Source organism: Macaca nemestrina, chromosome 20, assembly GCF_043159975.1.
Source record: "Macaca nemestrina isolate mMacNem1 chromosome 20, mMacNem.hap1, whole genome shotgun sequence".
In the NCBI taxonomy this organism is placed as follows: Eukaryota; Metazoa; Chordata; class Mammalia; order Primates; family Cercopithecidae; genus Macaca; species Macaca nemestrina.
The window spans coordinates 60,137,784-60,159,730 of NC_092144.1; the positions used below are offsets into that span (position 1 = coordinate 60,137,784).

The 21,947-nt window shown below is 52.8% G+C and overlaps 3 protein-coding genes across 13 annotated transcripts in view; 2 read left to right on the top strand and 1 right to left on the bottom strand.

Annotated features, from left to right (window-relative positions):
• Positions 1-4,964: 4,964 nt before the first annotated feature.
• Positions 4,965-8,848, top strand: LOC105497171 (sialic acid-binding Ig-like lectin 16). Its single transcript, XM_071087518.1, is given in 9 exon segments — positions 4,965-5,179; positions 5,250-5,633; positions 5,765-6,049; positions 6,193-6,465; positions 6,752-6,799; positions 6,912-7,169; positions 7,679-7,772; positions 8,120-8,199; positions 8,574-8,848. Coding segments are annotated over 8 exon segments (1,563 nt in total). The 5' UTR covers positions 4,965-5,031; the 3' UTR covers positions 8,193-8,199; positions 8,574-8,848.
• A 1,345-nt stretch (positions 8,849-10,193) lies between these two features.
• On the top strand, positions 10,194-13,169 carry LOC139360418 (sialic acid-binding Ig-like lectin 11). The gene is made up of 2 exons (XM_071087517.1): positions 10,194-10,280; positions 12,325-13,169. The coding sequence occupies exons 1-2, from the start codon at positions 10,194-10,196 to the stop codon at positions 12,745-12,747; spliced, it is 510 nt and encodes a 169-aa protein (XP_070943618.1). The 3' UTR covers positions 12,748-13,169.
• Positions 13,170-16,227: 3,058 nt separating this feature from the next.
• Positions 16,228-21,947, bottom strand: part of LOC105497169 (VRK serine/threonine kinase 3) — a 49,356-nt gene continuing 43,636 nt past the window's right edge. For 10 of the 11 annotated variants that reach the window (XM_011768019.3, XM_011768020.3, XM_011768015.3 and 7 more), the window contains 3 exons: positions 20,992-21,050; positions 19,440-19,599; positions 16,228-16,553 (listed from right to left, as the gene is read on the bottom strand). In XM_011768019.3, coding sequence (XP_011766321.2) covers positions 19,451-19,599; positions 20,992-21,050 — 208 coding nt within the window. In that variant the 3' untranslated portion in view covers positions 16,228-16,553; positions 19,440-19,450. Of the gene's footprint in view, positions 16,554-19,426; positions 19,600-20,991; positions 21,051-21,947 lie in introns of all 11 variants that reach the window. The other variant, XM_011768013.3, reaches the window with a different exon arrangement.

The following is a 21,947-nucleotide window of genomic DNA, read 5'->3' on the forward strand; positions in this document are numbered from 1 at the left end:
AACCGCAATGTCCTGAAAGATCCTCTCCTGACTTCTCCTTTCACAGGGGAAGCAGCAGGGCAGAGGGCATGAGGCCAGCCCCAAACCAGGAAGGAGCCACCCTGGCCAGCCTCGGGCGTGGGCAGTGCTAGGAGGGGACTGTCAGGGGACACAGGTGAGTCATGGCTGCAGGTGAGGTGATGGCTGCAGAGTCCCATTCATTCATTCATTCATTCATTCTCCAGGCAAAATCTACTCCATGCAGTGGGGGAGGCAAAGAAGAGATGACCAACCAATCCCTGCCCACAGGATCCTCACCTCCACTTATGTCAACTCAGCGTCCCTGGGCTCCCGAAAGGCACTCAGCTCCCCTGCGTGTTGTGGGGCCGTCTCGGCAGCTTACAGCAGGCTCCCAGCTCCACAGTGAGTTGGGGGGCAGTGACATAAGACCCCAGCGAGCTCAGAGGGCCTCATGCTTGGGGTTTACTGCTCTGAGGTTGCCCCCTGGAGATTCTTAATAATTTATCTTTTGATCTGCGTTTTGTAAATGAGGTCTAATTGGTTCATGGAGCCCCACTGGGGAACTTGGGCCTTGCATCATAGGGTCACAGCTCTGTCCTCTCCCCACCCTGATGCCCAGACTAGTTTGTGGCTCAGCCCAGCCCCGATTACCCACCTGGGCATAGAGGGGGTCTGGGTTGTGCAGACTCAAGGGTAGGGACCCCAGCACCTTTGAGAGTCTGCACTGCCCACCCTCCCGATTCCCCAAGGCTGAGGATTTGGACATTAACTAGCAAATTTAAAACTCCATGAACAAAATGTGGTTTATCCATTTAATGGAGTATTCTTCACCCCTAAAAAGGAATGACATTCTGACACCTGCCAAACACAGATGGTCCTGAGAACATTATACTAAGTGAAAGAAACCAGACAATACTGCGTGATTCTGTTCATCTGATATGTCCAGAAGTGGCAAATGTAGAGACAGGAAGTAGATTTGTCATTGTTGGGAGGGGGGGCATGGTGGGAGAGAAGAATGGGAAGTGACAGTTTAATGGGTACATGGTTTCTTTTTTCAGTAATGGGAAAGTTCTGCAACTAGATGGAGCTGATGGTTGCACAAGAATGTGAACGTACTTATTGCCAATGAACTGTACTTTTTTTCTTTTTTTTTCCCCTTTTGAGTCTTGCTTTGTCACCCAGGCTGAGTGCAGTGGTGCAATCTCGGCTCACTGCAACCTCTGCCTCCCAGTTTCAAGCAGTTCTCATGCCTCAGCCTCCCGAGTGGCCGGGATTACAGGCATGCACCACCACGCCCAGCTGATTGTGCACTTTAAAATGATTAAAGTAGGCCGGACGCAGTGGCTCACACCTGTAATCCCAGCACTTTGGGAGGCCAAGGCGGGCAGATCACTTGAGGTCAGGAGTTCGAGACCAGCCTGGTCAACATGGTGAAAACTCGTCTCTATTAAAAATACAAAGATTAGGCTGGGTGCGGTAGCTCAAGCCTGTAATCCTAGCACTTTGGGAGGCTGAGGCGGGCGGATCACGAGGTCAGGAGTTTGAGACCAGCCTGACCAGCATGGTGAAACCCTGTCTCTACTAAAAATACAAAAAAATTAGCCGGACATGGTGGCGTGCACCTGTAGTCCCAGCTACTCAAGAGGCTGAGGCAAGGGAATTGCTTGAACCTGGTGGGTTCAAGGTTGCAGTGAGCCGCGATCATGCCACTGCACTCCAGCCTGGGCGACAGAGTGAGACTCTGTCTCAAAAAAAAAAAAAAAAATTCAACTCAATATGGATCAGAGACTTAAATCTAAGACCTGAAACCAAAAAATTCTAGAATATAACCTAGGAAAAACTCTTCAAGACATTGGTCTAGGTAGTGGTATGTATACCATTATCATGGAATATTACTCAGCCATAAGAAAAAAATGAAATAATGTCTTTTGCAACAACTTGAATGGAGCTGGAGGCCATTATTCCAAGTGAAGTAACTCAGGAATGAAAAACCAAATGCCATCTGTTCTCACTTTTAAGTGGGAGCTAAGCTATGGATACGTAAAGGCATACAGAGATCATGGACTATGATGTCATGGAGGCAGAGAGTAGAACAATAGTTATGAGAGCCCTAGAAGGGTGCATGGGTGGGTAGGTGGGGAATGAAGAGCTCTATCTAACAAATATACAGTTAGATAGAAGGAGTAGTTCTTATGTTTAATAGCAGAGTAGGGTGACTATAGTTAACAGTAACATATTGTAGTGGTGGCTCATGCCTGTAATCCCAACAATTTGGGAGGCTGAGACAGGCAGATTGCTTGAGCCTAGGAGTTTGAGGCCAGCCTGAGCAACATGGTGAAACCCCATCTCTATAAAAAAAAAAAGTACAAAAATTAAGTGGTGGTGCACACCTGTAGTCCCAAGTTGCTCAGGAGGCTGAAGTGGGAGGATTGCTTGAGCTTGGGGAGATCAAAGCTGCAGTGAGTCATGATCACACCACTGCACTCCAGCCTGGGTGACTGAGTAACCCTGTTTTTTTTTTTTTTTTTGAGATGGAGTCTCACTCTGTCACCCAGGCTGGAGGGCAGTGGTGCGATCTCAGCTCACTGCAAGCTCCACCTCCCAGGTTCACGCCACTCTCCCGCCTCAGCCTCCTGAGTAGCTGGAACTATAGGCGCCCGCCACCACACCTGGCTAATTTTTTTGTATTTTTAATAGAGACAGGGTTTCACCGTGTTAGCCAGGATGGCCTTGATCTCCTGACCTCGTGATCCGCCCGCCTTGGCCTCCCAAAGTGCTGGGATTACAGGCATAAGCCACCGTGTCCGACCTCAGAGTGACCCTGTCTTAAAAATAAATAAATAAATAAATAACATATTGTATTTTTCTTTTTTTTTTTTTTTTTTTTTTGAGACGGAGTCTCACTCTGTCACCCATGCTGGGGTGCAGTGGCCGGATCTCAGCTCACTGCAAGCTCCACCTCCCGGGTTCACGCCATTCTCCTGCCTCAGCCTCCCGAGTAGCTGGGACTACAGGCGTCCACCACCTCGCCCGGCTAGTTTTTTGTATTTTTTTAGTAGAGACGGGGTTTCACCATGTTAGCCAGGATGGTCTCGATCTCCTGACCTTGTGATCCGCCCATCTCGGCCTCCCAAAGTGCTGGGATTACAGGCTTGAGCCACCGTGCCCGGCCCTTGTATTTTTCAAAATAGCTAGAAAAGAGGACTTGAAATGTTCCCAACATATAGAAATAATACATGTTTGAAGTGACAGATATTCAAATACCATGACTTGATTATACCATATTATATGCATGGCACAAAATATCACATATACCCCATAAATATGTACAAATATCACATATTAATAAAAATAATTTTTAAAAATCAACAAACCAGGGCTGGGCACAGTGGCTCACACCTGTAATCCCAGCACTTTAGGAGGCCGAGGCGGGTGGATCACCTGAGGTCAGAAGTTCAAGACCAGCCTGGTCAACATGGTGAAACCCCATCTCTACTAAATATACAAAAAATTAGCCAGGCGTGGTGGCAGGCACCAGTAATCCCAGCTACTCAGGAGGCTGAGGCAGGAGAATCGCTTGAACCTGAGAGGTGGAGGTTGTGGTGAGCCAAGATCATGCCATTGTGTTCCAGCCTGGGCAATAACAGTGAAACTTCACCTTAAAAAAAAAAAAAAATCAACAAGCCAGACACAGTTGTTCACGCCTGTAAATGCTAGCACTTTGGGAGGCTGGGCAGGCAGATCACCTGAGGTCAGGAGTTCGAGACCAGCCTGCTCAACATGATGAAAGTCCATCTCTACTAAAAATACAAAAAATTAGCCGGGCGTGGTGGCGAGTGCCTGTAGTCCCAGCTACTTGGGAGGCTGAGGCAGGAGAATCACTTGGCCCCTGGGAGGCGGAGGTTGCAGTGAGCTGAGACTGCGCCATTGCACTCCAGCTGGGGTGACAGAGTGAGACTCTGTCTCAAAAATAAAAAAATAAATAAATAAAAATCAACAAAAGAAAAAGTTTCATAGGGCAGGATCCAGAAGAGACAATGTGTGGGATTCCAATTGTCCTTTCCCAGTGAAATCATACAGAAAACACTAATGCTAGCAGTAAGGATGAGTGACAACATACACTAAGTATTGTCACCCAGGCGAGCTCACCTGAGCCTCGGTGTTCAGAGTTTTTTGTTTGTTTTTGTTTTTGTTTTTTTCTTTTGAGACGGAGTCTCGCTCTGTCACCCAGGCTGGAGTGCAGTGGCACGATCTCTGCTCACTGCAAGCTCCGCCTCCCGGGTTCCCGCCATTCTCCTGCCTCAGCCTCCCGGGTAGCTGGGACTACAGGCGCCTGCCACCTCGCCTTGCTAGTTTTTTGTATTTTTTTAGTAGAGACGGGGTTTCACTGTGTTAGCCAGGATGGTCTCGATCTCCTGACCTCGTGATCCGCCCGTCTCGGCCTCCCAAAGTGCTGGGATTACAGGCTTGAGCCACCGCGACCGGCCGTATTTTTAGTAGAGACGGGGTTTCACCGTGTTAGCCAGGATAGTCTCGATCTCCTGACCTCATGATCCATCCATCTCAGCCTCCCAAAATGCTGGGATTACAGGTGTAAGCCACCACGCCCGGCCGGTGTTCAGAGTTTTTACTGGGAGTTGGTCAGGTAGATGTGGCTGACTGCCTGTGTGGTTGACCCAGTTTTTACTCTCTGTGGAGGTACAGCAATAATACATGGTGCAAAGCCCTCACCATAAATCACAGAGTTATTGTAGACTCTTCCAGTGTCCCACTGCCCCCTGGAGAATGAATGAATGAGTGAATGAATGAATGAATGGGACTCTGTAGCCATCACCTCACCTGCAGCCATGACTCACCTGTGTCCCCTGACAGTCCCCTCCTAGCACTGCCCACGCCCGAGGCTGGCCAGGGTGGCTCCTTCCTGGTTTGGGGCTGGCCTCATGCCCTCTGCCCTGCTGCTTCCCCTGTGAAAGGAGAAGTCAGGAGAGGATCTTTCAGGACATTGCGGTTCCCGAGGCTCCTCCTCTGCGGATGGTCACTGTCCCTCTGCCAGGCTTCCTGCTCGAGGAGTTTCCTTCCCCGCCAGGCCGGCCCAGAAACCAGATGGTCCCGGGACAGGCCTAGCCCCAGAGCCCAGAGATGCTGCTGCTGCCCCTGCTGCTGCCCGTGCTGGGGGCAGGTGAGTGGGTCAGTGGCTGGGGGTCCCATGCAGGGACTGGGGCCACCACTGAGCCTCTGCATCTCCCCAGGGTCCCTGAACAAGGATCCCAGTTACAGTCTTCAAGTGCAGAGGCTGGTGACGGTGCAGGAGGGCCTGTGTGTCATGGTGCCTTGCAACCTCTCCTACCCCCGGGATGGCTGGAACGAGTCTACTGCTGCTTATGGCTACTGGTTCAAAGAAGGGACCAACACAAATACGGGTGCTCCTGTGGCCACAAACAACCCGAGTCGAGAGGTGGAAATGAGCGTCCGGGGCCGATTCCAGCTCACTGGGGATCCGGGCAAGGGGAGCTGCTCCTTGGTGATCAGAGACTCGCAGAGGGAGGATGAGGCACAGTACTTCTTTCGGGTGGAGAGAGGAAGTCGTGTGAGACGTAATTTTGTTCACAATGGGTTCATTCTACAAGTAACAGGTATGGAATGGGATGGGAACCGCTGCCTCTCACACTGGGGAGGGACCCTGGGGACAGGCTATGGGCTGAGCAGAGAGGGCCCTCAGGGACCCCTGCAGCATTAGAACCCCTCACCCATGTCGCTGTCCCAGCCCTGACTCAGAAGCCTGATGTCTTCATCCCTGAGACTCTGGAGCCCGGGCAGCCGGTGACGGTCATCTGTGTGTTTAACTGGGCCTCCGAGGAATGTCCAGCCCCTTCTTTCTCCTGGACGGGGACTGCCCTCTCCTCCCAAGGAACCAAACCAACGACCTACCACTTCTCAGTGATCAGCTTCACGCCCAGCCCCCAGGACCACGACACCAACCTCACCTGCCACATGGACTTCTCCAGAAAGGGTGTGAGCGCAGAGAGGACCGTCCGACTCCGCGTGGCCTGTGAGTGTGGCCTGGGATGGTGGGGCGTGCAGACAGACCTGGTGGGTGGGGAGGTGGAGGAGCCCAGTGGGGCAGTGGAGCAGCTCCCAGCTCAGGAGCATCCAGGGAGAGGAAGCCGTGAGGTCCCAGGATGCGGGCTCAGCCCTGGGAGGGGGATGGGAATGGCGTCTGGTCCTCTGTCCTGGAAGCCCAGAAAAGCCAGTTCCTGCGGCTCCTCTGTGCTGCTGACAGCCAGCCCCCCGCCACGCTGAGCTGGGTCCTGCAGGACAGAGTCCTCTCCTTGTCCCACCCCTGGGGCCCCAGAACCCTGGGGCTGGAGCTGCCCGGGGTGAAGGCCGGGGATTCAGGGCGCTACACCTGCCAAGCGGAGAACAGGCTTGGCTCCCAGCAGCGAGCCCTGGACCTCTCTGTGCAGTGTGAGTGCGCCCAGCAGGGGCCTGGGGTCCATCGGGAGGGCAGAACAGGTGGGGATGCAGGGGCTGGGCTCAGGGTCCCAGAGCTGAGGGGATCTGGAGCCCCAGGCCTCGGGGACTGACCTTACCTGGGTAGACCCTCATGCAGTTTGTGTCTGGGACTCAGTGGGTGATTCTGCACTGCCCTTCTATCCCACCCGCTTCCCCCACCTCAGTCTCCAGGACGCTTCCCTTTACCCAGAGGGAAGCCCCTGGCCCGTCTAGAGCCGGTCCCCTCTCTCCATTTCAGATCCTCCACAGAACCTGAGTGTGATGGTTTCCCAAGCAAACAGGACAGGTAGGAAAGGGGACAGAGGAGCCAGGGCCTCTCGGTGCCGAACTGGGGCCCAGGAATCTGGAGGGTCCCGGAGCCCTGAGCTGCACATGGATTCTGCCCCTTCCTTCCCTAGTCCTGGAAAACCTCGGGAACGGCACGTCCCTCCCGGTCCTGGAGGGCCAAAGCCTGCGCCTGGTCTGTGTCACCCACAGCAGCCCCCCAGCCAGGCTGAGCTGGACCTAGGGGGGACAGACCGTGGGCCCCTCCCAGCCCTCAGACCCCGGGGTCCTGGAATTGCCTCGGGTTCAAGTGGAGCAAGAAGGAGAGTTCACCTGCCACGCTCAGCACCCGCTGGGCTCCCAGCACGTCTCTCTCAGCCTCTCCGTGCACTGCGAGTGGGGAAAGGAGGGCACCTGGGTCCCAGGAAGGGGCCCCTGCTGAGTCCTGTCCTCCCTCCCCACAGACCCCCCACAGCTGCTGGGCCCCTCCTGCTCCTGGGAGGCTGAGGGTCTGCACTGCAGCTGCTCCTCCCAAGCCAGCCCGGCCCCGGCTCTGAGCTGGTGGATTGGTGGTGAGCTGTTGGAGGGGAACAGCAGCCAGGGCTTCTTCGATGTCACCCCCAGCTCAGCCAGGCCCTGGGTCAACAGCTCCCTCAAGCCTCCAAGTGGGGGCTTGGCTCCAACCTCAGGCTCCACTTCGAGGCCCAGAACGTCCATGGGACCCAGAGCTCTCGTTTCCTGCTGGACAGTCAGGGTGTAGGGTAGGGAGGCCTGGGCTCTCCAGGTCCCACAGCCAAGGGTGTAGGAAGGGCCTGGAGAACCCAGATTGAAGTTGCAATAAGAAAGGAAGGACTCAGGACTGTAGTTTAGCAGGTGAACGGGCCTCATCCCACTTTTCCAGGCAAATCAGGGCCCGTGACAGGGCTGGTTCTGGTGGCTGTCGGGGAGATGGCTACGAAGATCCTGCTTCTCTGCCTCTGCCTCATCCTCCTCAGGTGAGCCCTGCCCCAGGGTCCAAGGGGAGGGGTGGAGAGGGCAGAGGATATACCGCTCAATCCCAGATCTTAATCCTGGGGGTGCTTGGACAGTTTAAGACGCCTGCGGCCAGGCAGAGGCTGAGCTGATCGTGATGATTCCACACGGGCTAATGTTGTCAGTCCCCAACTCTGGACCAATTTCCAGGCTGGGGAGGTTCCTGCTCTCATCGGGGAGGTCCTGGGGGCTACGCCTGCTCTCTCTGCCTCAGTCCCCTCCAGCCTCTTAGCAGGGCACAGCGAGGTGAGTCTGCTGCCTTCTGAGCCCCAATGCGGCCACACTCACAGGCCCTGGTCTCTTCATCCAGAGTGAGGTCCTGCAGGAGGAAGGCAGCAAGGGCAGCACTGGGCATGCAAGCTGCAGACACTGTCACAGTCTAATCTCCAGGTGAGTGTCGTGGGCCTCTTCCCTTCCAACATCCTGCTGGACACCTCCCCCTCGATGGCCCCAAGGATTGCTCCACTCAACGTGGCCATAACTGACTTGTCACCTCCCTTTCCAAGCCCACTTCTCCTGTTGAGAGCCCCATCCCTCTGATGACGTGGTAGCCCCATCTCTAATGTCAAAACCCGGGTGTGGGTGTCCACCTTGACCTCCCTCCCTCCTCTAGATCCCATAAATCACTAGCTCTTGTCCCTCCTCCTAAGTACAGGTCACCTTGGAGCCCTTTTCTCCATCCTGGCCCCAGTCATGCCTGGGCCTCACCTCTTCCCTGGTCACTGAACCCTCCTCATCTCTTGCCTCCATCTCTCCCAAAACAGACTCCAGACTGCTTCCAGATGCCTCCTCATCCAGTTCCTCCACTGTCTGAGCGGCTGTGTTTCCTCTGCAGGCCTTGCATGGTCTGTCCTCTGCTGGGCTCTCCTGATCTCTCCTCTCCCTGCGTCACCCAACATCTCCCCAAACCCTCCGGGCCAAAGACTCTGTGGCTCTGACACTTGGCATATGTAGTTTCTTCTCCTGAAACGCCCTTCCCTCCCACTCCTGCCAAACTATGTCCAGATCCTCCTTCAGGTTCCCATTTTTTTTTTTTTTTGAGACACAGTCTCACTTTGTCACCCAGGCTGGAGTGCAGTGGCATGATCTCAACTCACTGCAGCCTCCCAGGTTCAAGCGATTCTCCTGCCTCAACCTCCTGAGTAGCTGGGATTACAGGCACCTGCCACCATGTCCGGCTAGTTTTTGTATTTTTAGTAGAGATGGGGTTTCACCATGTTGGCCAGGTTGGTCTCAAACTCCTAGCCTCAAGTGATCCACCCTCCTCAGCCTCCCAAACTGCTGGGATTACAGGCATGAACCACCGCACTGAACTGTGTGCAGACATGTGTCACGTAAGGACCTTTCTGCCAATAACGGACGGCAAATATGACAGTGGTTTCATAATATTCTTTTTTTTTTTTTTTTCTGAGATGGAGTCTTGCACTGTCGCCTGGGCTGGTATGCAATGCAATGGTGCAATCTCAGCTCACTGCAACCTCCACTTCCTAGGTTTAAGCGATTCTCCTGCCTCAACCTCCCAAGTAGCTGGGATTACAGGCAGCCACCACCACGTCCAGCTAATTTTTGTGTTTTTAGTAGAGATGGGGTTTCACTATGTTGGCCAGGCTGGTCTCGAACTCCTGACCTCGTGATCCATCCACCTCAGCCTCCCAAAGTGCTGGTATTACAGGTGTGAGCCACCGCACCCGGCCAGTGTTATAAAATTCTAATGCAGCAGAAAGATTCCTATTTCCTAGAGAAGTGGTAACATCATTACACTGTAGTCCAGTGCAACACATACTTGTTGATGGTGATGCTGATGTCAGCAAACCTACTGCATGGGCAGTCCCATAAAAGTGTAAGACATACAATTTGTATCGTATATAATATTACACTTAGTAATGAATGATGATGTTACTGGTTAATGTTTTCACTATGGTATACTTTTTGTTGTTATTTTAGTGTAGTCCTTCCACTCAGTGAAGGAAAAGTTAACTGTGAAACAGCCTCAGGCAGGTCCTTCAGGAGGGATTCAAGAAGAAGACATGTGGCCGGGCGCCTTGGCTCACGCCTGTAATCCCAGCACTCTGGGAAGCAGAGTCGAGTGGATCACCTGAGGTCAGCAGTTTGAGACCAGCCTGGCCAACATGGTGAAACCCCATCTCTACTAAAAAAAATACAAAAATTAGCTGGGCGTGGTGGCACACACCTGTAATCCCAGCTACTCCGGAGGCTGAGGCAAGAGAATCGCTTGAACCCAAGAGGCAGCGGTTGCAGTGAGCTGAGATCATGCCATTGGACTCTGGCCTGGGCAACAAGAGCAAAACTCCGTCTAAAACAAACAAACAAAAACAAAACAACAACAAAAAAATCCTTATCCTATCCTAGGAGATGACAGCTCCATGTGTGTTACTGAACCTGAAGACCTACCAGTGGGACAAGATGTGGACGTGGAAGACAGTGATACTGATGATCTTGACCCTGTGCAGGTCTAGGCTAATGTGTGAATTTTGCCTCTTAGTTATTAAAACAAAAGCTTAAAAATTAAATCAATTAAGAATAGAGAATAGGATATGAAGGTATAAAGAAAATGTTCTTGTACAGCTGTACAATGTGTGTGTTTCCAGCTAAGTATTATAAGAGCATAAAAAAGTTAAAATATTATGTTTACAAAGTGAACATGTTACAGTAAGCTAATATTTACTATTTGTTGTTGTTGTTGTTTTGAGACAGAGTCTCGCTCTGTTGCCCAGGCTGGAGTGCAGTGGCATGATCTTGGCTCACTGGAATCTCCAGTTTCCAGGCTCAAGCTATTCTTGTGCCTCAGCCTCCCAAGTAGCTGGGATTACAGGCGTGTGCAACCATGCCTGGCTAAGTTTTTAAGAATATTGTTGGCCGGGCGCAGTGGCTCACACCTGTAATCCCAGCACTTTGGGAGGCCGAGGTGGGTGGATCACAAGGTCAGGAGATTGAGACCATCCTGGCTAACACGGTGAAACCCCGTCTCTACTAAAAAAATGCAAAAAAAGGCCGGGTGTGGTGGCTCAAGCCTGTAATCCCAGCACTTTGGGAGGCCGAGACGGGCGGATCACGAGGTCAGGAGATCAAGACCATCCTGGCTAACACGGTGAAACCCCGTCTCTACTAAAAAAAAAACTACAAAAATCTAGCCGGGCGAGGTGGCGGGCCCCTGTAGTCCCAGCTACTCAGGAGGCTGAGGCAGGAGAATGGCGTGAACCCGGGAGGCGGAGCTTGCAGTGAGCTGAGATCCGGCCACTGCACTCCAGCCTGGGCAACAGAGCAAGACTCCGTCTCAAAAAAAAAAAAAAAAAGCAAAAAAAAAAAAAATAAACTGGCTGTGGTGACAGGTGCCTGTAGTCCCAGCTACTCAGGAGGCTGAGACAGGAGAATGGCGTGAACCCAGGAGGCGGAGCTTGCAGTGAGCAGAGATCGCGCCCTTGCACTCCAGCCTGGGTGACAGAGCGAGACTCCATCTCAAAAAAAAAAAAAAAAAAAGAATGTTGTTAGTAGTGATGGGCTTTCTCCATGTTGGCCAGGCTGGTCTTGAACTCCTGGCCTCAAGTGATCTGCCTGCCCCTGCCTCCCAAAGTGCTGGGATTACAGGTGTGAGCCACCGCAGCCAGGCTACTATTGAAGAAATGAAAATATTTTTTATGTATTTGCTGTAGTCTAAGTGCATAGTGTTTATAACGTCTACAGCAGTGTGTAGTAATGTTCAAGGCCTTCACATTCACTCATTACAACTCAGACTCACCCAGAGCGACTCCCAGTTCTGTTTTTGTTGTTGTTGTTTTTTGAGACGGAGTCTCCCTCTGTCACACCTTTCTCTGGGCAAGGTGAATCCTTTACCTACAGTAACCTTTCTTTCCTGGGCTTCTAGCTCAATTTCACAATTGTGTTTGAGTAGATCTTCCGAGGTCCCTGAGGTCAGTCCAGGTCCGAGCAAATCCCCGTCTTTCTCATACCTCCTCCTTCCTGGGCATCCACTCATAATTTGCAATTAGATAGTAACTTGATTGACTAGAGCTTTAATGTCTGCTTCTCCTTCCACACTGCAAGCTGCCTGAGGTCAGGGATGGTGTCTCCCTAGTTCCCCCGGGAATATCCAGGGGCTGGCACAGGGGAGCTGTTCCATAAGGGCAGCAGGTGCTGGAGTCAGAGAGACTTGGACGTGAATCCTGGCCTGACCACTGCTTAGATGTGTGGGTTCGGAGTATTTACTCAGCCTCCATTTCTCCATCTGATCATGGGGACCATAGTGCCTCCCCAGTGGATTGTGGTGAGGATTTTGTGAGTCTGGATTTTATGAGTTTGGCAGTGAATTACCAAGAGCCAGATGTTATTGTTCTCAAATACTTGCTGAATGAGTGAAAGAACGAGGGCCCAGCCAGCGTCTGTGGAATGAGTAGGTGAAACAGGAAATGCTCAGCTTCCAGGTCCTCTTGTGCATCCTCCTTGCTCTCGCTTAGCCCCCATGATCCTAATTTGACCCCCTTTCTCCCCTGCATTCAGGGTCAGCAGCATGAATGCTCGGCAGGCAGCTCCCAAGACCACCTGCCCCCAGGTGCAGCCACCCCCACCCCAGGGCAGGGGGAAGAGCAGGAGGTCTACTACGCCTCCCTCAGCTTCCAGGGCCTGAGGCTCCGGGAGCCTGAGGACCAGGAGGCCCCCAGCAGCACCGAGTACTCAGCGATCAAGATCCACAAGAGGCGGCCCCCGAAGGGCTCGGGCTTTGGTTGGAGAGGGAGACGTCAGGGATGGTTCCGAGGTGAAGAGCGCTCCATGGAAACAGGACATCAGCAAGTGTGTGGGAGTCGTGCTGGTGTGACAGCCAGAACTGGACTCAGATTTCAGCCCCATCCTGAGACTAATAGTTTGAGCAAGTTACTTTACTCCTCACTTTCCTCCTCTGCGCTGTGGACACAGTCAGCCTAACTCACAGGGTTCTTGTGAGGCATAAGGAAGTAATTAACATAAAGCATCCATCAGAGGCGAGTCTCATCTGAGTCACGCCTCTTCCCAGGGCAGCCCATGATGTGGGCTGTCCACCCTGGTCCAAACCGAGACCCTTCTGCAGGGCAGGTCCAGCTTCAGAGCTCCCTGAAGCCTCGGGTGGGGCTGTCCTTGGGCCGCATCGGAGCTTGATTCTCTCTCTGTCGTTCCCGCTCCCCCCACTCCCACTATGGATCCCGGGGCAGCCTACACATCCCTGCAGGCTGCTTTCCGCCTCAGAGCCCGCTTCCTGGGACCTCAACCTCCGTATTTGACCAGACACAGATAATCATCCATTATTTGTCTGAAATAAATTACAAATGTGTGAATCACATTACCTCTATCACTAATTATATTTCCCCAATGATTTTGTCCCCCTTAGCAGTGTCCTTTTTCTTTTTCTTTTTTTTTTTGAGACAGAGTCTTACTCTATCGCCCAGGCTGGAGTGCAGTGGCGCGATCTTGGCTCACTGCAACCTCCGTCTCCCGGGTTCAAGCGATTCTCATGTCTCAGCCTCCTGAGTAGCTGGGATTATAGGCGCATGCCACCATGCCTGGCTAATTTTTGTATTTTTGGTAGAGACGCGGTTTCACCATGTCGGCCAGGCTGGTCTCGAACTCTCGACTTCAGGTGATCTGCCAGCCTCAGCCTCCCAAAGTGATGGGGTTACATGCGTAAGCCACCGTGCCCAGCCAGCTGTGTCTTCTTTTTGCAGGATTCGCTTATCAAATTCCTTGCAGCTGCAGTCTGCATTCCACTCCCATTCTAATATGGTGTTTGCGGTGGTCACATCCAACTTCTTTCCTCCTCCTTCCACGGAACATGCATCAGGGAGGAACCACAGGCACCACACGCAAGATGAGCCAGTTCCCTGGACGGCCTGCCAGGGCGTTAACCGCGCTGCTGTGGGCTCTGCTGAGGCGCATTACTGCATCTTTCACACAGAACTTGCTTTCCACGCGTCACTTAGGTGTGGGGATGTGTCCTGAGAAATGCATGGTCAGGCGATTCTATTATGTGAGCATCCTCGAATGTGCTTACGCAGTCGTAAATCGGACAGCCTGCCACACGCCGAGGCCGTACGGTATAGCCCATTGCTCCCAGGCTATTCACCTGCACAGCACGTTCCTGAACTAAAAGCTGTAGGCAGTTATAACACAATGAATAGGTTAGTCAAAAATGGAGGTTTAGTAAAAATACGGCATAATAGGCCAGGCGTGGTGGCTCACGCCTGTAATCCCAGCACTTCGGGAGGCCAAGGCAGGCAGATCACAAGGTCAGGAGTTTAAGACTAGCCTGGCCAAAATGGTGAAACCCAGTCTCTACCAAAAATACAAAAATCAGCCGGGCATGGTGGCAGGCGCCTATAGTTCCAGTACTCAGGAGGCTGAGGCAGAAGAATCGCTTGAACCGGGAGGTGGAGGTTGCAATGAGCTGAGATTGAGCCACTGCATTCTAGCCTGGGCAACAGAGTGAGACTCCGTGTCAAAAAAAAAAAAAAAAAAAAAAAAAAAAAGGCATAATAGATAAAAATGGGTCAGGTGCAGTGGCACATGCCTGTAATCATAGCACTTTGGGAGGGTGGATCACTTGAGGTCAGGAGTTCAAGACCAGCCTGGCCAACATGGCAAAACCCCTGTTCCGTTTCTACCAAAAATACAAAAATACAAAAATCAGCCAGGCGTGGTGGAAAGTAGCCCCAGCTATTCAGGAGGTTGAGGTGGGAGAATCGCTTGAACCTGGGAGGCGGAGGTTACAGGGAGCTGAGATCGCACCACTGCACTCCAGCCTCAGTGACAGAGCGAGACTGTCTCAAAAACTAAAACAAAAATACACCACCACCACCAATGTCTGATTAAATCTAAGCCAGGGTTCCATTTTGGGGCAAGGGGCAGGGTGTGGGTGTGGGGGACAGAGAACGGGCTCCAGCCACCGTCAGCTGCACGTCCTGGTGGCACCCGGGCCATTCCCGTCCCCTGTGCTAGGAGATCATCATCTAATCCTGACAACACCCTCCTCTCAGAGCTCGGAGGATGAGCTGCCAAAACCCACAAGGGTTCAGAACCTGGGCTCTGGAGACAGAAGGCCCTGGGCTCAGAGATGTGGGGCCACTGCCAGGGCCTTCCCTGGGCCTGGACCTGGGCTCCTTCCATTGTCTAAGCAGGGTCAGGCTGGGCTGGCTGTGCTGGCTCAAGAGATGAGGAAGGAGGACACAGGGGCTGCCAGGACCTTGAGGCACTGGACTGGGCACTGCCCCAGCGGGCAGAGGATGGAGACCGGTGTTGATATTGTGACACTGACCGTCTGCTCACCTGATTTGGGTGCTGAAGTGCAGCTGACGCCCCTAATCTTTTATAGACTTGTGAAAGGAAAATAAATAAAAGTCAAGCTGGGAACAGCTTAGGGCAAACCCACCTCCCATTCTATTCAGAGCCACCCCTCTGCTCACTGAGACAGATGCACGTCTGATCGCCTCCCTTTAGAAAGGCTATCAGAAACGCCAGAGAACACACCTGTTCATCTCTCACCCATCTGTGACCCGGAAGCCCCCTCCCCACTCCAAGTCTTCCTGCCTTTGCTTCAAGTTGTCCTGCCTTTCCAAACGGAACCCAAGTACTTCTTACACATAGTGACTCGTGTCTCAAGTCTCCCTAAAACGTATAAAACTAAGCTGTGCCCCAACCACCTTGGCCACGTCATCAGGACCTCCTGAGGCTGTGTCGCGGTCCATGTCCTCAACCTTGGCAAAACAAAGTTTCCAAATTCACTGGACCTGTCTCACATTTTCAGGGTTCACGGATTCATGTGCAACAAGGGGTCTAAGCAGGACAGGTTTGGGGGGCCGGTTTTTCTGTTGTTAGCGGATGTCCCCTTCTGGAAAGGGGCGCACACACCCGCCTTCAGCCAGGAGATGGTATGTGGTTCCCTGATCCCACCTGCTTCTCCTGAGTAGGGTTTATCAGTACAGGAGAGTCAGGGCGTCTGGAGAGCACTTTCTTCCTTACCTGGCCTCGGATTCTCCACACTCCAAAGTATGATGCATGATCTGAGCTACTCAAGACAAAATTTAGAGAAGCCGGTTTAGCTTCTCTCTTCCTTCTTTCTTTTTTTTTGAGGCAGGGTCTTACTCTGTTGCCCAGGCTAGAGTGCAGTGGTGCAGTCATGGCTCACTGCAGCCTCAACCTGCTGGGCTCAAGTAATCCTCCTGCTTCAGCCTCCCAAGTAGCTGAGACGACAGGAGTCCACCACCACGGCTAGCTGGTTTTTGTATTTTTTGTAGAGATGGGTTTCACCCTGTTGCCCAGGCTGGTCTCAAACTCGTGGGCTCAAGTGATCCTCCTGTCTTGGCCTCCCAAAGTGCTGGAATTACAGGCATGAGCCACCGCACCTGGGCCCCAAAAGAACTTTTGCAGACACACTGGTTCCTTAAGCTCTGGTAAAAAATTTATTACCAAAGCACAGAGGTGTCAAGGGTAGCAGGGGTCCCCCCTGGGGGCCGGCCCAACCCCATCCAGCTTTGCTAGGACACTGGCTGAAGGGCAGGCCACCCAGACGGGGAACTTCACATTCACTGGAGGGAAACGGGGGGTCTCCCTGAGGCTAATCAGGACTGATGAGTATCCCGAAACCAGTGGCAGGAATGCACATTCCAGGGCTTGTTCTAGAAGCTTATCTGTGATTAAACAGCAGGCCTTGAGTCACATTGCTTCATTTTTTTCTTTCTGTTGCACACTGCAAATGGAAAATTCTAGAAGACAATAAAAATGGCTGTTAGTGTCTCATTCATTCAGGGAACACCCTCTGTCCTTCACTTCGTGCCAGGCACCTTCTAGGTACTGGGGATGTCATCATGACCATACAGGACGAGGAGCCCCTGCTGGGCTTAGGACACGGAGGAGGGGGGTGGAGACTCCACATTAAACACACGCTTCCCTCCAGAGGGGAGCAAGGGCTGCGTGGAAAACATGCGACGCGATGAGCAGGTGTGTGAGGGGCAGTGAGGATGCCTCATAGAGGATGGAGAGGCCTCGGATCTTGAGAAGCAGCAGGTGCATAAAACCAGGAAGAGGGGAGCCTTCCAGACCTTGGGATGGCAGGTGCAAAGGTTCCGGGGTGGGGTCCAGCTTGGCCTGGTCTAGAATTGGAGGGGAGGGTGTGTGGCTGGCGCATCATGCACAGGGGAGGAAGGGAGCTCGGCCTCGGGCCAAGGCAAGGAGGTGCTGTGGAGAAGAGGCGAGATGACTTTCAAGGCGCTCGAAGGTCACCGGGCTCCTCAAATGCCATCTCCTCGTTACGTTCCCAACCAAGGGGCTGAGTGAGTGGCTTCCAGAGAACGTGCGGGTGTGAGATGGTGGAGACCCTGCGGGGTTGTCAGGTGTCGGGTTCTAAATGCCTTTTGATAAACAGGACATCGATAAACAGGACATTTGCTCCATCGATAAACAGGACAAAGCCTCTGCCCTGTGCTATGCCAGAAAAGCAGAGACGATAGAGTCAGACTAAACCCTGCCCTGGAGAAGCTCGATGCCAGCAGAAGACTGTGACAAGTGACCCATGGTTGGTCTCATCTGGGACCGAAGGTTTGGAGGCGGCTGCTGAGGGAGTGAGGGTGTTGGGGAGGACCCCGAGCTGTCCAGCCTGGAAAACTGGGTGCATGGAGGAGGAGCTCTGCATCGAGCTGGAGAGGTGGGGGAAGGAGTGAGACTGGCACAGAAGGTCATGACTTGACTCTCGGCGCCTCTGGTTGAGGCAGAGAGCCTGCTACTCCACCACAGAGAAGAGGGCCCCCACCCCTCACCGCTGGCCCACTCTGTGCGCAGGTGCTCTGCGAGTCGCCTGGCACACACGTGTCAGCTTATGCTTCAGCCTCAGATGTGAGGAAAGGTTGTGGGAATGTAGAAGCACTTGTAGGCCGGGCGCGGTGGCTCACGCCTGTAATCCCAGCACTTTGGGAGGCCGAGGCGGGCGGATCACAAGGTCAGGTGATCGAGACCACGGTGAAACCCTGTCTCTACTAAAAATACAAAAAATTAGCCGGGCGCGGTAGTGGGCGCCTGTAGTCCCAGCTACTCCGGAGGCTGAGGCAGGAGAATGGCGTGAACCCGGGAGGCGAAGCTTGCAGTGAGCGGAGGTCGCGCCACTGCACTCCAGCCTAGGGGACACAGCGAGACTCCGTCTCCAAAAAAAAAAAAAAAAAAAAAGAAGCACTTGTAATCCAAATGCCAAGAAGAGGTCGCTGCACAGGGAGACAGGCCGCCAAAAGGAGACGCTATTCAAGACTCCCCTGGACCAGGATCTCGCAATCGCGGCACTGGTGACCACTGGGGCCGGGGGATTCTTTGTGGGGGGCGGGTAGAGGTGGGGACCATGCTGCGTGTTGCAGGATGCCAGGCAGTCTCCCAGCCTCCACCGTCCTGCATCCTGATAACCAAGTATATCCAGACACGGCCAAATGCCCCCAGGGTGGTGCCGAGTTAGACAAAGCGCTGAGCTTTGGTTCCAGCCAACCCTGATGAGAGAAATGACGACTCCGGGGACAGAGAGGGAGCCTGGAGAAACCCCTCTTCAGCACACATCCCTGCACCCTTGCCAAAATTTACTGTGAAGTTTGTCTTCGACCTTGCAAACATGCCTGCACATTTACACACAGTGCTGACGGAAGTAAAGCCATCTAGTCCTCACTTCCTCACTGTCAAGTTGACACCTCCATCCACAGACAGCGCGCACCAGCAGCCGGGCTGTGCACACAGGCGGCACTGCTTGTAAAAGAAAAATCTGGGAAACTAAGCAAATGCCCAGCTGCTGGCTGTGAGGAGTGTCCGTCATCCACACGATGGAGGAGTGCGCACTATGAACAAGACCTGAAGGCATGGAGCAGCTACCTTTTGTGTATGGGGAGCCAAGGGGGCCAGGCCAAAGGAAAGTAGAGACTACAGATGGCTGGGTGGAAGGACACAGGGAGGCAGGGATGCAAGAAGGGACAGAAGATGGCAAGAGACAGAAAACGTCTTGATGCTATTTTTGAGGCTCTGAATCCTGTTGTGCCTGAAGCTCCCCCTTAGACTTTTCTAGCTACAACAGCCAATCAACCCCACTTTTCTTTTCTTTCTTTTTTTTTTTTTTTTTTTGAGATGGAGTCTCACTCTGTCACCCAGGCTGGAGTGCAGTGGTGCCATCTCGGCTCACTGCAAGCTCCGCCTCCCGGGTTCACACCATTCTCCCGCCTCAGCCTCCCGAGGAGCTGGGACTATAGGCGCCCACCACCACGCCCGGCTAATTTCTCTTGTATTTTAGTAGAGTCGGGGTTTCACCGTGTTAGCCAGGATGGTCTCAATCCCCTGACCTCATTGTCCGTCTGCCTCGGCCTCCCAAAGTGCTGGGATTACAGGCGTGAGCCACTGTGCCCAGCCTCAACCCCCTTTTCTTAAAGCCAAGTTGAGCCGGGTTTCTGCTACTTGCCATTCCTGGAGGTTGGGAAGTTCAAGGACCCTGTGGAAAACCCCAGCATCTCCCTGGGAAGCTGGGCCCTGATATGAACGTGGGACAGCCTCTGGGAAGTGTCCCCTGGAGCCTGGGGCAGGGCTGGGTCGAGGGCAAGGGGTGAGAGGGCTGAAGACTCACAAGCTCTTCCCACCTGGATTCCACCTAGGGCACCATCGGGAGGCCAATGGGGTCATATGGGGACACACGCAGATCCTGCAGCAGAGCTTCTAGGTTGTTCCTCAGCACGGCGTAGGGCGGCTTCTCCTCGTACTTGAGGGCCATCACCACCTTCAGGTAATTCTGCAGGGTCTCTGTGGTCAAGACAACCCCCAGCAAGGGAGAGCCTGAGAGGCGTCCCCCAACCTCGATCCTGGGGGTCGGTGCCCAAGGGTAGGGGGTAGGGGACTGACAGGCACGAGGGTCTCAGCAAAAGTGCCCATTTGCTTGGTGCCTGGCATTGCCAGGGGACTTCCATTTTTTTTTCAGTTTTGGAAAACGTCATACACAGGCACCTGGAGAAGGGCATGAACACCCAAGTATCCATCACTCAGTTTCCACAATGATCACCTCACAGCCAATCGCGTTTCATCAAGACCCCTCCCCTGGCCCGCAGTGTTTCAGTGCAGATCCCAGCTAGCAGTGCAGTCTCCCTGCACATAAATATTGAGCATGTGTCTTTAAAGAGGCGGGCCCTGCCTCAGCTCCACCTCCAACCTCTGGTGGACCAGCTTAAACATCCTTGAGGCCCAAGGTTTACAGAGGGAGAACTGGAGGGGAGTGCTTGGCAGCTGAGCCATGATCTGAACCCAGGGATTTAAAGTAATTCAAAAATGAGCCTTAGAGAGCCAGAGGGGACACGCTATCCGTTTCTGTCTGTCCATTTCTGCCTCCAGCTTAGAGAAAAGCATCAAAGCTGTTCAGGAGGGGCACAAAGACAACAGCAGCAACAAACACCCCCACACCCAAACGAGACAGTGCAAATACCCAGGGACAGGGACGAGTGACAGGGACTGGCTTTATAAGCTATGGTGCGGCCAAACCATGGCTACTGTGCAGCTGTCAATAAAACCTGTGGTGCATCTATAAAGGAAGGGCATGAAGGACGGTCCCAGGGTTAAGGGAAAAAAGCAAGAGGTAGAATGAGATGTATGTAGGGTGAGCCCATTTTTTGTTCATAAAAATGGCTGTGCATGGTGGCTCATGCCTGTAATCCCAGCACTTTGGGAGGCCGAGGTGGTAGATCAGTTGAGGCCAGGGGTTCGAGACCAGCCTGGGCAACACGGTGAAACCCCGTCTCTACTAAAAATACAAAAAACTAGCCAGGTATGGGGATGCACGCCTGTAATCCCAGCTACTTGGGAGGCTGAGGCACGAGAATTGCTTGAACCTGGGAGGCGGAGATTGCAGTGAGCTGAGATCGCACCACCGCACTCCAGCCTGGGCGACAGAGCTAGACCCTGTCTTAAAAAAAAAAAAAATACTCTGTCCTCAAAAAACACTTGTGTGTTTTTGTTTTGTTGTTGTTCACAGGCACTTGTGAATGTTTTGACAATTTTTGTCTTTCTACAATGGGTACATATTACAAATGCAATTTGGAAAACTAAAAAAAAGGAAGAGGTATAAGGAGAGGCCACCTCAAGATGGATCTGAGCCACCAGGTCCCGCCCAGGTCCCTGCCTGTTCCCGCTCCCTTCAGGACATACCTGAGGGTCTGATCCAATGACCGCAGGGTCCCACAAAGGGCCCCGGCTTATCAGTAAACCTGAAGGGACAGAAGCACATGTGAAAGGTCTTATCAGTAAACCTGAAGGGACAGAAGCACATGTGAAAGGGAAAGGAGAGCAACCTTTTAAAACAGAATGCCTAAGATATATACACAGCCTAAGATATATACACAGTCCCCTCTGCCATCCAGGGAAGTTAAGTTCTTAAAGCCACTGTGAACACTGAATCAACCAACCCACTACCATTGCTCCCAGGGGAAACAGCAGTGGCCTCCTGCAAGCCTCCGGCCATATCATTTTCCCCAATCAATACACCTTGTTTTATGTATGTTTCTTTTGAAAGACATCTTATGTAATAAGCATTGTTGATTCATTAGCACTGAACTCTGTTTTAACCTGGGATCTTTAAGATGGAGAGGATTCTTTCGATGATGAGGAAATATCCAAGATGAAAATAAAGATTTTATTACTTACAGGTCCTGGGGGCACATGACACACCCAAAGGTGACCTCCCCCCGTCCCACGCACACACACACACACACACACACACACACAGACACACACACACAGAGGTAAGGGAGCTCGTGGTTGCATGAGGGGCCAATGGGTGGTATCCAAACATTTTGAGGGGATTTTAACTGGTGGGTTCAAAGCAAGCAGGCTTGAGTTCCTGGAGGTCACGCTGTGCCTGAGAGGGGGTCACTGTGGCATCTGCACAGTTCAGTGGGATGTGGTCAGCGGGGCCGTCAAGTAGGCTGTCTGTGGCTGACCCATAGGGAGGGAAGTGTTCCCCCGGAGGCGGCTGCATAAGGGAAATATCTGGGTCAACCACAGGGAGGAACTGGGAGGAGGTGGAAAACTGGAAACTGTGCTGAGGGTGACCGAGCCCTGCTTCTGGCATGAGAAAGTCCAACTTACATTCAAATGAATGCCAA